Consider the following 14266-nt stretch of genomic DNA (forward strand, 5'->3'; position numbering starts at 1 on the left):
AGGAGAGGGAGGGGTGGAACTGTCAGGATTATGTGATTAGTGTTTTAGAAGGGATGGTGATGGCTGGTGTGATGGGGAGGGAGGTGTATGAGAGGTCTTGGGAGGAGATGAAGGAGTGGTTTGGGTATAAGGAAGAGGCGGGAGGTCAGGAAGAAGCTGTTTTCAATGAGAGACGTATATGTTCAGAATTATATGTTCATGAGTCTGATGATGAGTGAGATACCCAGACAAGTACCTTCTGCTAGCTCACGGTTATGGATGATGCGGTGTCAATTATATTAATATATACTACTTATACTCAAGTTTAGGTTAACAAAGAACTCCTCCGCTATGCTGTAAATGGTTGTGCCCACTCATAATCTTACTCTACCATCCCTACGTCCTCCAAACCATCGAGACACATCGTTGCCTGGTCTTTGCGGCTCGGCTTCTCCTTCCCCATCGCCTCCCATCCATTTCGGCCGCTTGAAACCATCACCTACATTCTGAAGCCATTTCGGCGTCTGAACGGTATCAATTGTGTTCTTAAAACGATGGCCGAAAGCTTCAAAAACATTTTCATTTTCGGACTCAATCGATGTTTGAGGTTGTGTTGTAGCACTAGGTCTTGATGTAGATGCTTGACCTAAAGCTCTTCGTTCCGCAGGTGGAACTGATAGATGAGGTGCTGTGCGGTTGTTCGGGTTGTTTGGCACATGAGTTCTTCGCTCTGATCCACCAAGTCGACCTAATGATGAAGCCCCTTGCAACTCACGCTCTATCAGGTCTCGACCTTCCCGCCACGAACCAGTGCCATAACCAGTATCATTCTCCTCATTTCCATCATCAATTACTCCCGCTCCAAACCCTGTGCAATCTCTGACCTTGCCGTAAAGGTTGAAAAGAGATGCTCCCACAGGTATGAGCACAAGAGTCGGAAACAGCCAGTTGAAGCCTTTACCAAGTGGTGTGAGCTCGACATACTGTCCGAGGAAATCGAAAAATACGGTACGTTCATATATATCGGGTATCAAGAAAGTGATGAAATTGAAGGAGAGTGGAACTGTCAACTTGGCCACCTGCATAGCGAACCACATAGCACTCTCGCCATGTGTATTTCGTCGTACGAGAGCTCGACCTCTCCATACTTTAACCTCTGTAAGCGTAACCAAAGCTGCGGCGCACATATAGAGAATCCAACAAGCAGCAATGACTTGACCGGCGAATCCAATTTGGCCGCGTTTTCCTTCCTGGTGATGAACGACGGTAAGAGCAATGATGGAAAAGTATGGATTGATAGATTTGATGACTTCCGACCAGATGATACAGAAAGAAGCCAGAGAAAGAGCAACTCCTAGCACTACTCTTCCGTAGGGAAGGACGTAATTCTTGTAAAGATATCGTGTGTACGGCGTAAGTATAGTAAATCGATCGAGTAGCGAAGCATTAGGTGATGCTTCTCCAATTTCAATACGTTTGGATCCTGCAGAATCCAATATAGTTTGGACATCTGTAGAGGACTGGAGTATTCGGTCCCACTCATCCAAATATCGAGCACGACTGTGCCGCGCTCTGTCTAGTTTCCTACTCAAATCCGCCATATAACCTTCGGTAATAACATTTGGAATCACTACTTGTGGTGTAGACATTCTGCGCATCAAGGTTCGGGGTCTTGATTCTGGCAAATGAGATTCCTCAGCCAACTCTTCAATCCAATCTTGAAATAACTTTGCAGAGCCATTCTTTCTTTGCGCTAGAGCGGTAACTTGCGCCTCGAGGTCCTCTAAATTCGTTATGGCATCCTCCATCTTCTCATGAACTGTAGCAGCCTTTGCTTGGATTCGTTTTAACCTCCCTGCTATACTGGCATTTCGGAATAGTTTCCGCGGTATCGACACAAGCCCGTTGCCCATCAACACAATCGAAAATATAAGACTCCAGCAGTATGCCAACGCCATGACGAGACCCTTGAACGTAGATAGCGTTGCTCCAGATTGAAGAAAGAAATATATCATTGCCAGGATGCCGGATCCTAACATGATGCCTTGGTACAATGCATTGGCGCGAAGAGAATACAGCAGCCGACTCCTAGGCTCTCGGTACCCAGCATCTGCATATTCTTCGAGTATTGGGAGAATAAACCTGTGCAAAGATTAGTCGACTGCTCAACCCTCCAGTGGTATTCTTGGCTGCTTACCAAGTAAGTGCGAACGTCAACCAGTACGCAACCCGCCATAGGACAAGTAGCGCTCCATCTGGCAGCCAAATTCCCCTACTTGCGCTATCCTCTGCTCTTGAGCTAGACGCAAGATCTATAGGCACTAGAAGAATGATACTCGCTGGCAGACCGAGGGCGAAGAAAATAGGTACTGTCAAATATGCCGGAGTCGTTCGCAATGGTAGGTAATGGCGGAGGATCAGGAGCACCAGCAGGACAATCGTGAGCAATGCGCCTAACAAGAACACGATGGAACCCGCGGATGATGGTGCGTCTTTCATGGCTGTATCTTTGGGTCCGAACATCCCATTGGGTTTCGTGTGAGAATTGAAATTAAGAAGTTATCCAAAACTTGTAAATCCCATCTTTTCCATGTGTTGTTTGAGATTTCGTGTCCGGACTCTCACGGGGCTTTGTTATGTTGCGTCGCATTTGATGAGTGACGCAGCCGGTAGAGACGGCAGTGATTATTAAAAGCACCCCTAAATTTAATTAGCTCACTTCTTTCTATTTACAGTTCTCTCTTGATCCAATCATGTTCCCAATTCTACAACATATGAATGTGAGCCATTAATTGACTGGATTAATGACAATGCAGCATGATGACACACCAGAATATCTAATCGCTTTTATGAAATCACAAAGTTTCCATTCGAACGCTTGACAAATCCCGATTTTGAGGGTTGCGGATGCGGGAAAGATTCAGAATAATTTTAGATTGACTTTCAATAAAGAACCCGAAGTAAAACCTGGCTGTAGAAATATAGAAATTATAGGTGTAAACCATTTGGCTTGTATTTCTTCTAACTTCAATTCTTTTTATCAGGATCATTGACACAAATTTACCCTAAGACCTTAGACTCACAACAAAGTTGAACGACATCTAGTAAGTTCATCGTGTACGTTAATATAGAAATTCTATATACCGTGACATCCTTAGGAATTGGAACATGCAGGAGGCTTGTGTACGATTCTTGCTTGACACAGTCGACTAAGAAGTATTTAGACGATAACAAAGTCGTCGTAGGGCTATATTTTTTGAACTCGGACGGGACACATATGCAACTAGGAGATGCGAACAATAAACCTCGTGGCACGCACTAATAAATATCTCCAATCTTCTATTCATTCTGGCAGACCGTTACTTTCATAACACATAATAATCACCCCAGAGCTAATATGCAGCACTTGCTAGCTCTATTTTTGATCCTTTTACCCCGTCCATGCAATGCAATTCATCACCATCCACAAGTCATCGCTAAAGACATCCAATAGCTCAAGGAAATTTATAAGCCGACTAGCGCTGGATCGATGTGTTCTTCATCGATCAATCTCCGCATCTCAACCTCATCACGCCTCCATACTTGTGATCCAGAAGTATTCACAGGGGATGTATCACCAATCCAGAAATGGTCTTGCGGAGCAAATTGCTGGTCGAAGGATACTGTTGTTAAATCCGGACTCTGGGGAAAGGGGGGAAATGGTGGTGCAGGGTGTACGCTAAACATATGATTGTCGAGGTCATACTGTCGAATGAACCTATGATCGCAGCCCCGAGCAGGACAAGCCAGAGTCCGTCTTGGATCTGATGCTTGAACGTTTCCCACAAGTTGATCGATTATGTTCGCTGCATGCCTTCGACTTTTCCGTGTAGCTTGCGGTTTGGGTTTATATTCTAGCAATTGGTAACCAGAATCCGAATCAGATCCAGACTGGTCATCTGAAGCATAGGCGGAATTTGAATCGGAAGAGGCGTCGTAAGTGGCAGCAACACGATTGGCATTGAGCTCACTAGCAAGGCCCAGATGAGCAGTTCGAATATGATCCTCTAGATTGGCTTTCGAGGCAAGGGTCTTTCCGCAACCGTCCTTGGGATCAAATATAGATAATCCTCGGTTATAACTGACATCGAAAGTGCCGCAGACAAATCTCCGTCCTTCATGGGCCCCACGTATGTGAGAGGCAAGATTGGAAGATGTTGTAAATGATTTGTTACAACCACCACGTGGGCAGCCGTATATTCGTCGTTCCTCTATGCTCTTTCCAGAATGTTGACTATCGATATGGGCCTGCAATTCTCGCCGCCCTGAGAATTGCATGTCACAGAAAAGACAATCGGCATGCTCCTTTCGAATGTGATTCTGTAGTTGCAGATCGGTCGAAAAGCCAAGGTTCTTGGGAGTTCCGTCAGAATTGAAAGAGTTTGAATCAGCGCAAGATGTACAGACATATTTTGAAGGAGTATGTTCCTTTTCCACATGTTTGCGTAGACCAACGGCCCCATCATAGCCAGCACCGCACTGAATTTTTGTGACAGGATCGATGTGTGAACAAATATATGGGGCGAGCTTGAGGTGATCTGAACGAATATGGCGCTGGAGTGTTTGATGTTTGCGAAAGGCCTTGTTACAACCTGGATAATCGGAGCATCTGAATCTGTCGAATCCCTTGTGTGAATCGATATGTCTCCGGAGTCTCGTGCCAGTCAAAAAACTTTTACCACAACCTTCTCGGTCACAGACATAAGTCCGTTCAGTTTTGTGGGAACCCTTGATGTGCTGTTGTAGATGTTTCTCCTCATAATAAGCCTTTTCACAGTCCGGATATGGACATTTGCATGCGCGATCGTCCGTGTGTGTTCTGATATGAGCTTCCAGTCTGACTGGCCGATTGAAAGACTTGTCACAGCCTGGGAATGTACATTTTATGTTTTTTAATTCGGAGGGAAATTTCTTTCGTACGGGTGCTGGTGTGGAGGCGGGAGAAAAGGGTGTGAGAGGTGTTTCGGTTCCAATGCCCCCTTCAGACGAGTTATCATCTCCTACGTCGGACTTGTCTTCAGCTTCATTCTCGACATTATCTTCTTTTGGCGGGGTATGAACTGTAGTAGTGTTAAATTTAATCAACGAGCAATTAAATGGTACTAACCAGGAGCCTCGACACATAATTTCTTCGAAGGATCTTCAAACGGCTCATGAGCTTTCCTCTTATTAGCTCGTGTAGCCATTGAAAATGTAATTGTTAAGACATGGGGAATTGTTTACCGTCTGGAAATTTAGTAGTGGCTTTGCAAAATAATTTTGGTACGGGTAAACACCGGCTGATCCTGCCACGCTAGTTCTAGACCAAGCTCGAAATTCGAGCAAGGAGCGCGTCCAAATTTCTTTATCAGTCGCAAACAGCAGAACACCGCACCATTTTACTACAACGCTCCGTAAACCAGACTACATAAATTTCAAAACTCGAAAGCTTCTGATAAAATGTCTGACGACGAAGGTGGACATGGCGGTGGCGGGTAGGTGCAGAGTAAAGTTGAAGTAGGCGCATGTTAACCTGTGGAACAGCTTCTCCCCAGCCTATGACAATGACGAGCCCGCCGAATACGATATCGATGAACCTTTGGAGCCGTATGATCCTGATGAGGAAACTCATAACCCAGACGGTACGGCACTTGGGGAAGATCAAGAGAACTTTGAACAAAACAACATCGTTGAATCTGGAGATCCTTCAGCTGCGGCAAATAGAAGCAAAGCGAAGGACATAAAGGACAAGAAGATCTCCAAAGAAAACCGAACTACGACGCCATATATGACAAAATACGAGAGGGCCAGAATTTTAGGTACAAGGGCGTTGCAGATTAGGTGGGTTGAAGTGTATGCAAGGAGAAAAGACCTACGAATACTGACTGTTTCTTCAGTATGAATGCGCCCGTTTTGGTGGATCTAGAAGGAGAGACGGATCCTCTTCAAATTGCGATCAAAGAGATGAAAGAAAGAAAGATACCCCTGATCGTTCGGCGATACATGCCAGATGGATAGTAAGTCGAGTGCCGTCGTATCCAAATTAAGTAAGCTAATTGCTTCAGCTATGAGGATTGGACCTGCGAAGAATTGTTGCAGTAAAGAAGTGCTTGATTTGCGATTTACAACATAGCAAAGGTGCTGGTTAGGCGTAATAAAAGGCGTTTGGAAGGAAATGAATGGGCCACCAGTTTGTAAATCATACTTGAAGCTTCCCCAGCTTTTATTTTTGAATCTTACACGGTGTTGATCACAACGAGCTGAGAATCTGTTCGTGTTGAATTAATGATTAGGAGAATATCAAAACATCCCGAAAAGCAGTGCCAATGCCGTATCTTCTCCGATTTAGAGGGGATCTTCATCCCGAACAAGGATGCTCAATCCCGGTGGGGTAAAGTATGGAGGGGTATCAAAGCCTAAAACGTCACTATCTTAATAAATAAACAACATCCCCTCTCAACTCTAACGCCCAATATTCAATCCTCTCCCAAATTCAATTCCATCAATCTCCTCAATTCAACCCCTCAAAATGTCCTTCAAAACTACCGCCACAATCTCCTCATTTGGAGGTAAACTCCTCAAGTTAACCCACGAAGCAAAATCCACCTCCTGCACCATGGCTCTAAACCTCTATCTCCCCCCAACCACCCAAAAGAAGATCCCCGTCCTCTTCTATCTCGCAGGCCTAACATGCACCGGTGACAACGGCGCCGAAAAGGGATTCTTCCAATCCGCAGCTTCACAGAAGGGGATAGCTATCGTATTTCCTGATACCTCACCACGTATATCTCCCTCCCCAAACACATCATTCCTCGTATCCAACAAAACAGCTTGACTGATCAATCCCAGGCGGCCTAAAAATCGAAGGCGAAGACGAATCCTACGATTTCGGCAGCGGCGCCGGTTTCTACCTCGACGCAACCCGCGCCCCCTGGTCCTCCGGCTACAAGATGCAAACCTACATCACCAGCGAACTACCCAGCGCCCTCTACTCCGCGTTCCCAGAGCTCGATTCCAGCCGCGTATCCATAACAGGCCACTCGATGGGCGGTCACGGCGCCTTAACACTCTTCCTGAAGAACCCAGGCATGTACAAATCCGTCTCAGCATTCGCGCCGATCTGCAACCCGTCGAAGTGTCCGTGGGGCGAGAAGGCTTTTGGCGGGTATCTTGAGGGGAAGGAGGAGTGGGCGGGCCACGACGCGACGGAGTTGATTAAGGGGTGGAAGGGGGGGTTCGATGCGTTGATCGATGTGGGGACGGGCGATAATTTTTATAAGCAGGGACAGTTGTTGCCGGAGAATTTTAGGGATGCGTGTGTGGAGAGTGGGAAGAAGGGGTTGGTGATGAGGTTTCAGGATGTAAGTTCTTCTTTTCCGCGGGGGTAGGAGGGGAGATGGAGGGCTAATGAGTAATAGGGGTACGATCATTCGTATTTCTTTATTTCGTCGTTTGCGACGGATCATGTAAATCATGCTGCCAAGTATCTTTTCGCATAGTAAGTCTGCCCTCTCTCTATGTCCGAGTTGGTACCTCACGCTAACTTCTCCAGAAGCGATAAACCCAGCAAAGAGAAACTATAAAAATACCAAAGAACTAAATGCATCTTCTTGATCAAGAAACGAATGTGTCTGATTTATGTAAATATGTAAATATCCCACGAATCTATCTATAACCCCCTCCTCGCCGATAATAAGTGCTGGTAGTTTTGATCCTGTGAACAAAATATGCTCGCTCGCTGACATGCGGGTATCTCTATGCATTATTCCCTTTTTCCCTCAGTGCAATTCTTTATGCCGCTCAGCAAGCAACTAGAAGTAAATGCATCTCTCAAATCATGACTTCATAATTTCGTATCCTCCTCTTCATGCTGCTTCTCACGTCTTATCCTTCTCTGATTATGTCTGGCTGACGATATAGCAACTATCCTCTTCTCTTGCGTCAACTCGTCTTCCGAATCGACTTCTCGAGTTCTTTTGAGACCTCCACTTCCATAGTCTTTCAGCTAATTCTCCTATCCACCATCATTCCAGGTGGCAATTCCTCAAATCCATTCCGATCACCCATCTTAGATCTCATTTCAGCTTCCGCTTCCCGTTTAATCCTATAAAAAGCCAGTTTTTCAAATCGACTTAATGCTTTCCACCAGTGTCGTCCTGCTTCGTGTTCGCTGATACGTTCTAAAAGCTCGACAACTTTTATTCGTACCTCCTTCTCTTTGTGAAACAGACCTAGTGCTATGTAGAAGAGTCCTGCGTGTGATTCTGGTGCTACGGTGAGAAGTTGACAGATCTCGTCATACGAGCGTGTATATTTTGAAAGAGCCATGTAAATTTCTCGACTGGCTGCTGGAGTTAGTTTTGTCATGCGCAGGCGGTCATGTAAGTGGTGAAGATCGAGACTTTTGAGCGGTCTGAAGTTGTAGAGTTGGCCGAGGTCCTAGGAAAAAATCAGTGGCCGAACATAAACTGTCTAGTAGCAAACGCACCTGTTTGAAGCTGTAGTAACTTCTAGTGTTCCTCCAGCCTTCAATTCGACTCACGCCACCTGCCATCTCTTTCAGTCTCGATGCGTCGTCACTCCAAACATATCCGTGTCCACTAATGTTCACATTTCCTGGTTCAGCCTCTTCAACCCCAATATACAAAGCACTAGCTCCATACACACTTTCCTCAAAAGCCGCTGATATCCGTGTGAACTTTTCAACCCAATCTCGCCATTTCGTCCTAATCACACCTTCCCCATGGCGAGCAGCCATACTACGCAAAACATCATTCATAAACGCCTGATCTCCAGTTGGGTCCCCTGTAACTGTAATACTCGTCGAGGCTGCACTAGCGGCATTGGCGTAAGCCGGGTTCTGTTGCATGAAATTTGCCATGCCTTCAGTCAAAGGTGCAGGCTCTATCCTGTTACTGATCTTCATCCGGCCCGTTGGCAAATCACAAAGAACATCCCACCACTCGGGATGATTTTCAAATGTTGGATTTGTCACTCCCGCAATAAATCCCGGGACCTTTAGCAAGTCTTCAATCTTACTGAGATCAGTATATGGAAATGCATGTCGAGTAAAGCCACGAAGGATCCCCCCTGAAGCTAATGCACATGCTGCAAGTACCGCTTCGGCAACTTCGCCAGATGGCCTATTGTGACCAAGGAAGATGACGCGCTTCTGCGTCAACATAGCATTGACCAATACAATAATCGGGTGTGTATGCGCTCCACCCGTCGTCAGATGAGCATGAAGAGTGAAAGGTAGAGGCGATTTCGCATGTGGTTCAGCGAACGTCTGAATAAGCTTGATAAGTGAAAAGTCGCCAACCGTTTCAGGAGAAACAGCGACTGGGACTTTGATAGGTATTGGAATTCCGTTATACATGACTCTGGTTTCGAATTCATGAGTGTCTCGAGGGACTGAATATTGCGAATGTCCTTGGACGTGAGCTTTTGTACCATTTCGAGTAAGATCCATGCGATGCTCAGGACTCTCGCCTAAAGCTAGGACATCCTCTGGCGCTTCTCCTCTATCCTCTGCCATTCGCATTTGAATCATTTGTTCGAACTTTTCCACAAAAAGATCCTTGTTGTCGCTGGCCTGGAGAAGAATTCTTTCCAATAGCCCTAATCTCGGCATAAGCGAGAGATCCATGGTATTTACAGCATCGTAAAGCAACGCCAGCGTCGCAGGGTGTGGAGATTTAAAATACTCTTCAAGAGCTAGTAACAGTAAAGGCTGCCAACGTCAGCTCGGGTCAAAGTCAATCAATTGCATATACAAACCTTGTATATATGCAGAAAAGGATGCCGTGTACATATAGCCATAGCTTTGACTACTGCTCCTCTTTTTGCAGTCTTGTCTTGCTTTGTGTTCACCAGATTCAGCACATATATCAGTGGAGGTCCCTCTCCCCCTTCAGGTTCACTGTCGTCCGAGTCTTCAGATGATGAGTCCCCATCCATTTCAGCTTCTTCAGCATCGTTTTCCTCGTCTGGGTCATCTGGACCCAATAACCCAGCAGCGCGATCTTTCCTCCTCTGTCTCCTCTGGCGCAATTCCTCCTTCAATTCTGCCTCTTCCTCTTCCTGGCTGGTATCTTTGTGCAAGAAAAAAATGGTCCAGTCCTGGTTCCGTACGTGCGCCTGATCCGGCAACATCAATTCTGCCAGCATATGCTCGTCTCCTGTGATAGCTACTGGGTACTGATGTTCCATGATCGGTCCCTTGTCAATGTCGAAAGACGCAACCAGTATGTATTCCACATGGTTTTCCACGTCTCCGCGAGGGTACTGCGACCGCAATTTTCTCCGAGGGTGGGCATCTGGATTATATTTTCGCGGGGCCGATAAGGACGAATGCTGGGACGAGATACCGCTGGACGTGGTTTTCGAGGTCGAGCTCGGGTCGGATGTGCGATTCGTCGCTATCATGGGCGGATTGGGTGACCTCGAAGGTCTTCTCGAATGCCGCGACATGGTGGAGGGAGATCTCGAGGAGGGAAAGGAGGAGAGGGAGGTTCTGCGAGCTGCGGAGGCACCACCACTGCCATTTGAACTCCACGTCCCGTTGTTGGCGTGGAAATTGGTGGAGGTGGCTGCACTCTCGGTATTGGTAATTCCAGCATTTCCCCCTCTTGTGGTAGGACGTTGCATTGCTTGTGCTTGCAGTGCCTGTTTGGTCGCTCTGGTCTTATGATAGATCGGCGAGTAAGGTAAACTCGAGGCCATTGCTCGCTCGGTCGCTCGACCATGCAGAGCAGCGCAGTCGACGAGCCGGCTCGTGTCAAGGGGCTGGAACGTGCTCCACCTGCTCGAATAAGTCTACTGGGCGACGATAGGGCTCACTTTGAGACCCGTGCGTCAAGGGGTCTCGGTAGACACTTTGGCTGGTGGGGGACATATAGGGGTCGTCAATCTGATATATATAGTGGAGGGACAGGAGGGACACGACGGACAGCTTCGAAATGCAGTGATGAAGATTGCAAATTCGTGGGGTGACGGTGGAGGTGTCTCATGGTGTGAGATGCACCTAGGAGACTTTTGGCGCTGACCGGCTGGCTAATGCATCTCTTGAACTCTCAGGGGGTAAATGACGGCGGCGGCGTGTTGGGGGTGCTGATTCGCTAAGGGGGGTGATGGACGATGGAAGCTTTGGGGGAAATAGCCATCTTTGACATCTCAGCTAATGTTCCACGACATCTGCCACCTGTCACAATGTTTCGAGAAACACAAGATTGATGATGGTTGGGAAATAATTGGTCCGGAGGTGGTACAGGTTCGATTCTTTCCGAGAGAACGCATGGCAATATAGAGAGGGGGTAGGTGTATACTCAAGCAGAGCTGAATTCCTGGTAGGGTCAGAGTTTCATGTTTGACAAATTATAGTTGGGACATTGTTTCAATACATATCATATTTAGTCCCGAGCTCTCTGAATTTATACGAGTGTCGCGTGCTCAGGAGTGGCATTCATGAAAACCATCCAGGGATATCTCGCTGATGAGAATCAAGTCGTAGTAACACGAACTTTATATACAATTTATTCTCGTACGAGACTTGCAGCTATACAGGAATTCAAGAAAATTCGACCGGCTCACAATTACCATGAAGCCACAGAAATTGCAGCAACTTGTCTAAGATAGAACCACCTACCAGTGATAATTCAAATGAAATGGGTGAGTAGTCAATTCCAGTCCTCTATTGATACGCATCTCGATGGCCGAAAGAAGCAGCCAGCGGCTAGTAGGCCAGGTCCAATGGACCCCAATATCCAAAATGGTGATTCGAAGCCAGAGTCTGGGTGGAGGTTGGTCAGCTGACTTGATATCTTATCCCACGCGGGTATACCTCGGGAACGCGTCTTGTTTACTTTGGCTATTTACTTTTGATACCAAGACGACCAGCTATCGCAAGAACACCACCTAAGAACCCAGATACAAAATCGTTACATCTACCAGAAGTTCCTCCATATCGTTTCCCCATCGAGAACAATTGACCAAATCCCGCCTCAAACCATCTATCACCCACCACACCCAAACCCCCGTAACCATGGTAAATCACCCATCGCAACTTCTTTCTCCACCACACTAGCATCCAATCTCTAACACTCAAACAGTCAATTTCAACACCCTACAAACCCTCCCCCTCTCCTACAACTCCCCCGAGCCTCCCCCTTCCGCCGTCCAGAATCCCCCGCCTCGCCCTCCCCCCTCCGACAATCCACCCCAAACCCATCACCTACAAAGATGTCATCTACCACCATCACCACGCCCTCACGCTTTGCACAGGCCTCTACACCCGCCGAGAGTTCCCAAGAGTGGACGCCACGGGGCCTCTCGCGCTTTGCGGCTAACTCGACGCCCGAGGGTGATGGGACGCCGAAGACGCAGCGGAGAGAAAGAGAGAGTTCGCCTACGCCCGTGAGAGGGACGCAGAGTCCCGGATTTGGAGGCATGTTGACGGGGAGAACGGTCGTGGATTCGAGTAGTGCGCTTTCGAAGTTGCAACCTGCGCAGGTAAGGGAGCTGAGGGAGGGGTTTCAGATTCTGGATCGTGATAGTGATGGGTTAGTTGGGAGGGAGGATGTTGCTGATATGTTGACACAACTTGGTATGTCCCCTTTTCATTCCCGTTAAATTCTGCTAAAGTTTTATGTCTAGGCCTCCCATCTACACAAGCTGATCTAACATCATTCTTCCCGCCTTCATCACCCCAGACGCTCACGCTCCCCGCTTTCCTCTCATCAATAGCGACACTCCTAGCTTCCCTCTCGCCGTCCGCGGAAATGCTAAGTGCATTCTCAGCCTTTGACGAAGACGATAGTGGACAGATTGATGTGAAAGAGTTGAGGGATGCGCTGTTGCATACAGCACCAGACCCAGGGGAGAAGGCGTTGACAGAGAGAGAGGTGGATCGGGTGATGAGTGGGTTCATGGGACGTAGGGCGTTTGGGAAGATGGGTGGGGGAATGGGTATGGGGAAGAGAGGAGAGGTGTTCAGGTATCAGGAATTTGTGAGTGGTTTGGCTGGGGGCTCGGCGGAGGAGAAAGAGAGAGATGAGTAGGAGGATACGAATCTATTAGTGGGACTATTGGTTCGTGGGTTAATGAGTTTTGATATTTTTTAGGAGTGTGGTATAAAGGGCGCATTGGATGGCGTATGGAATTGTATAAATTTATCAGTGTGTTACAAGACTGACGAGCCAGACGCTGAAGTCAAAAAGTTGATATATTTAACCTGTGTACTAGATTTATCCGAGGAAGTCTACTCATTATCTTTTTAAATATGTTATGAGTGTTACGATCTGATCTCGTACTATTTTTTTCTTCTGACATTCTCAAAACCTCCCCTAACGCCTCCATTCTTCTCTCCCGTTCCCCTTAACTGGCATTTTCATTTTCCATCCCTAACTCCCTCAAGATTTCCTCGCCAAATATCTCGGATTCCTTCGACTTTCGCCCTCGCCATGACCCTATCACTGTGTTCTAATGCTCTCTCCACAATCTCGATCCATATCAAGCATCTGTCCTCATCGCCGTTCATTTCCAAAACCTCACTCGTTTCTCGAACATTCCCTATATACGCGCTCAGCGCATTCTAAATTCCTCATTTCGATCACATCTCTAGCCATGGTTTTCTCAATCCGCCCAACAAACTCCCACAGGTCGAAACAGTCACTTTGTCAACCACTCTAGCGTAAGTAAATTCTCCCCCGTTTTTCCCTATATCCATTGATAAAGCATATACGATTCCTTCGCGTGCTCGATATGTTGGAGCGGAGATGAGAGTGTGGATAAACAAGTGCAGTAATTACATAATTCTTTCGACTTGTGTTGTCAATCGCGCGTGGCTTTTTGTACCAAATTAAGTTACTTTCCTCGATGCTAACTTATTGTCGTTAACACAAGGTAGCTCGTGGTGGATACTGTGAAAAGTAGTTAGCTCCTGGTGAGTACTTAACCTTGACACCACATCGTAAATCCCATCCAAAAATCTCATCAAACAAGACATGTATAAAACCTTACAACTCAACAAAACATCTACCATCCTCTAGGTCTTTTTTAACATCGATCATGTTTTCACTCACCTACCATACATCCCATCTCCACTAAACCCGGAATTTCTCGAGGTTCTGCCTATCTCGCTTAGGCTGTCGTCTCCCCTATTCGCTATCGGCTATTCGAACTTTCTGCTAAGTTAACAAGATATCTTCTGTATCGTTAATGGCAGTCAGTAAAGACCAAAAATCTTAGGTCCGAGGTACTGTAGTATCCA

General features: G+C 46.8%; 6 protein-coding genes across 6 annotated transcripts; 3 read left to right on the forward strand and 3 right to left on the reverse strand.

The window, feature by feature from the left end:
- Positions 1 to 353: 353 nt before the first annotated feature.
- Positions 354 to 2478, reverse strand: GLAREA_05490 (uncharacterized protein; the record flags this gene model as incomplete). Its single annotated transcript, XM_008078779.1, has 2 exons — positions 354 to 2121; positions 2177 to 2478. The coding sequence occupies 2 exons, from the start codon at positions 2476 to 2478 to the stop codon at positions 354 to 356; spliced, it is 2070 nt and encodes a 689-aa protein (XP_008076970.1).
- Positions 2479 to 3483: 1005 nt separating this feature from the next.
- GLAREA_05491 (C2H2 and C2HC zinc finger) lies at positions 3484 to 5204 on the reverse strand (the record flags this gene model as incomplete). Its single annotated transcript, XM_008078780.1, has 2 exons — positions 3484 to 5078; positions 5126 to 5204. 2 exons carry the CDS (start codon positions 5202 to 5204, stop codon positions 3484 to 3486), a joined length of 1674 nt encoding a protein of 557 aa, XP_008076971.1.
- Positions 5205 to 5457: 253 nt separating this feature from the next.
- On the forward strand, positions 5458 to 6099 carry GLAREA_05492 (RPB6/omega subunit-like protein; the record flags this gene model as incomplete). Its single annotated transcript, XM_008078781.1, has 4 exons — positions 5458 to 5492; positions 5542 to 5838; positions 5895 to 6014; positions 6063 to 6099. 4 exons carry the CDS (start codon positions 5458 to 5460, stop codon positions 6097 to 6099), a joined length of 489 nt encoding a protein of 162 aa, XP_008076972.1.
- A 427-nt stretch (positions 6100 to 6526) lies between these two features.
- Positions 6527 to 7580, forward strand: GLAREA_05493 (alpha/beta-Hydrolase; the record flags this gene model as incomplete). Its single annotated transcript, XM_008078782.1, has 4 exons — positions 6527 to 6779; positions 6847 to 7358; positions 7416 to 7495; positions 7553 to 7580. The coding sequence occupies 4 exons, from the start codon at positions 6527 to 6529 to the stop codon at positions 7578 to 7580; spliced, it is 873 nt and encodes a 290-aa protein (XP_008076973.1).
- Positions 7581 to 7998: 418 nt separating this feature from the next.
- GLAREA_05494 (uncharacterized protein) lies at positions 7999 to 10722 on the reverse strand (the record flags this gene model as incomplete). The annotated part of the gene is made up of 3 exons (XM_008078783.1): positions 7999 to 8436; positions 8486 to 9730; positions 9778 to 10722. The coding sequence occupies 3 exons, from the start codon at positions 10720 to 10722 to the stop codon at positions 7999 to 8001; spliced, it is 2628 nt and encodes an 875-aa protein (XP_008076974.1).
- Positions 10723 to 12237: 1515 nt separating this feature from the next.
- Positions 12238 to 13055, forward strand: GLAREA_05495 (EF-hand; the record flags this gene model as incomplete). The annotated part of the gene is made up of 2 exons (XM_008078784.1): positions 12238 to 12601; positions 12652 to 13055. 2 exons carry the CDS (start codon positions 12238 to 12240, stop codon positions 13053 to 13055), a joined length of 768 nt encoding a protein of 255 aa, XP_008076975.1.
- Between the last annotated feature and the right edge of the window lie 1211 nt (positions 13056 to 14266).

Source organism: Glarea lozoyensis (genome assembly GCF_000409485.1).
Source record: "Glarea lozoyensis ATCC 20868 chromosome Unknown GLAREA10, whole genome shotgun sequence".
NCBI classification, from domain to species: domain Eukaryota; kingdom Fungi; phylum Ascomycota; class Leotiomycetes; order Helotiales; family Helotiaceae; genus Glarea; species Glarea lozoyensis.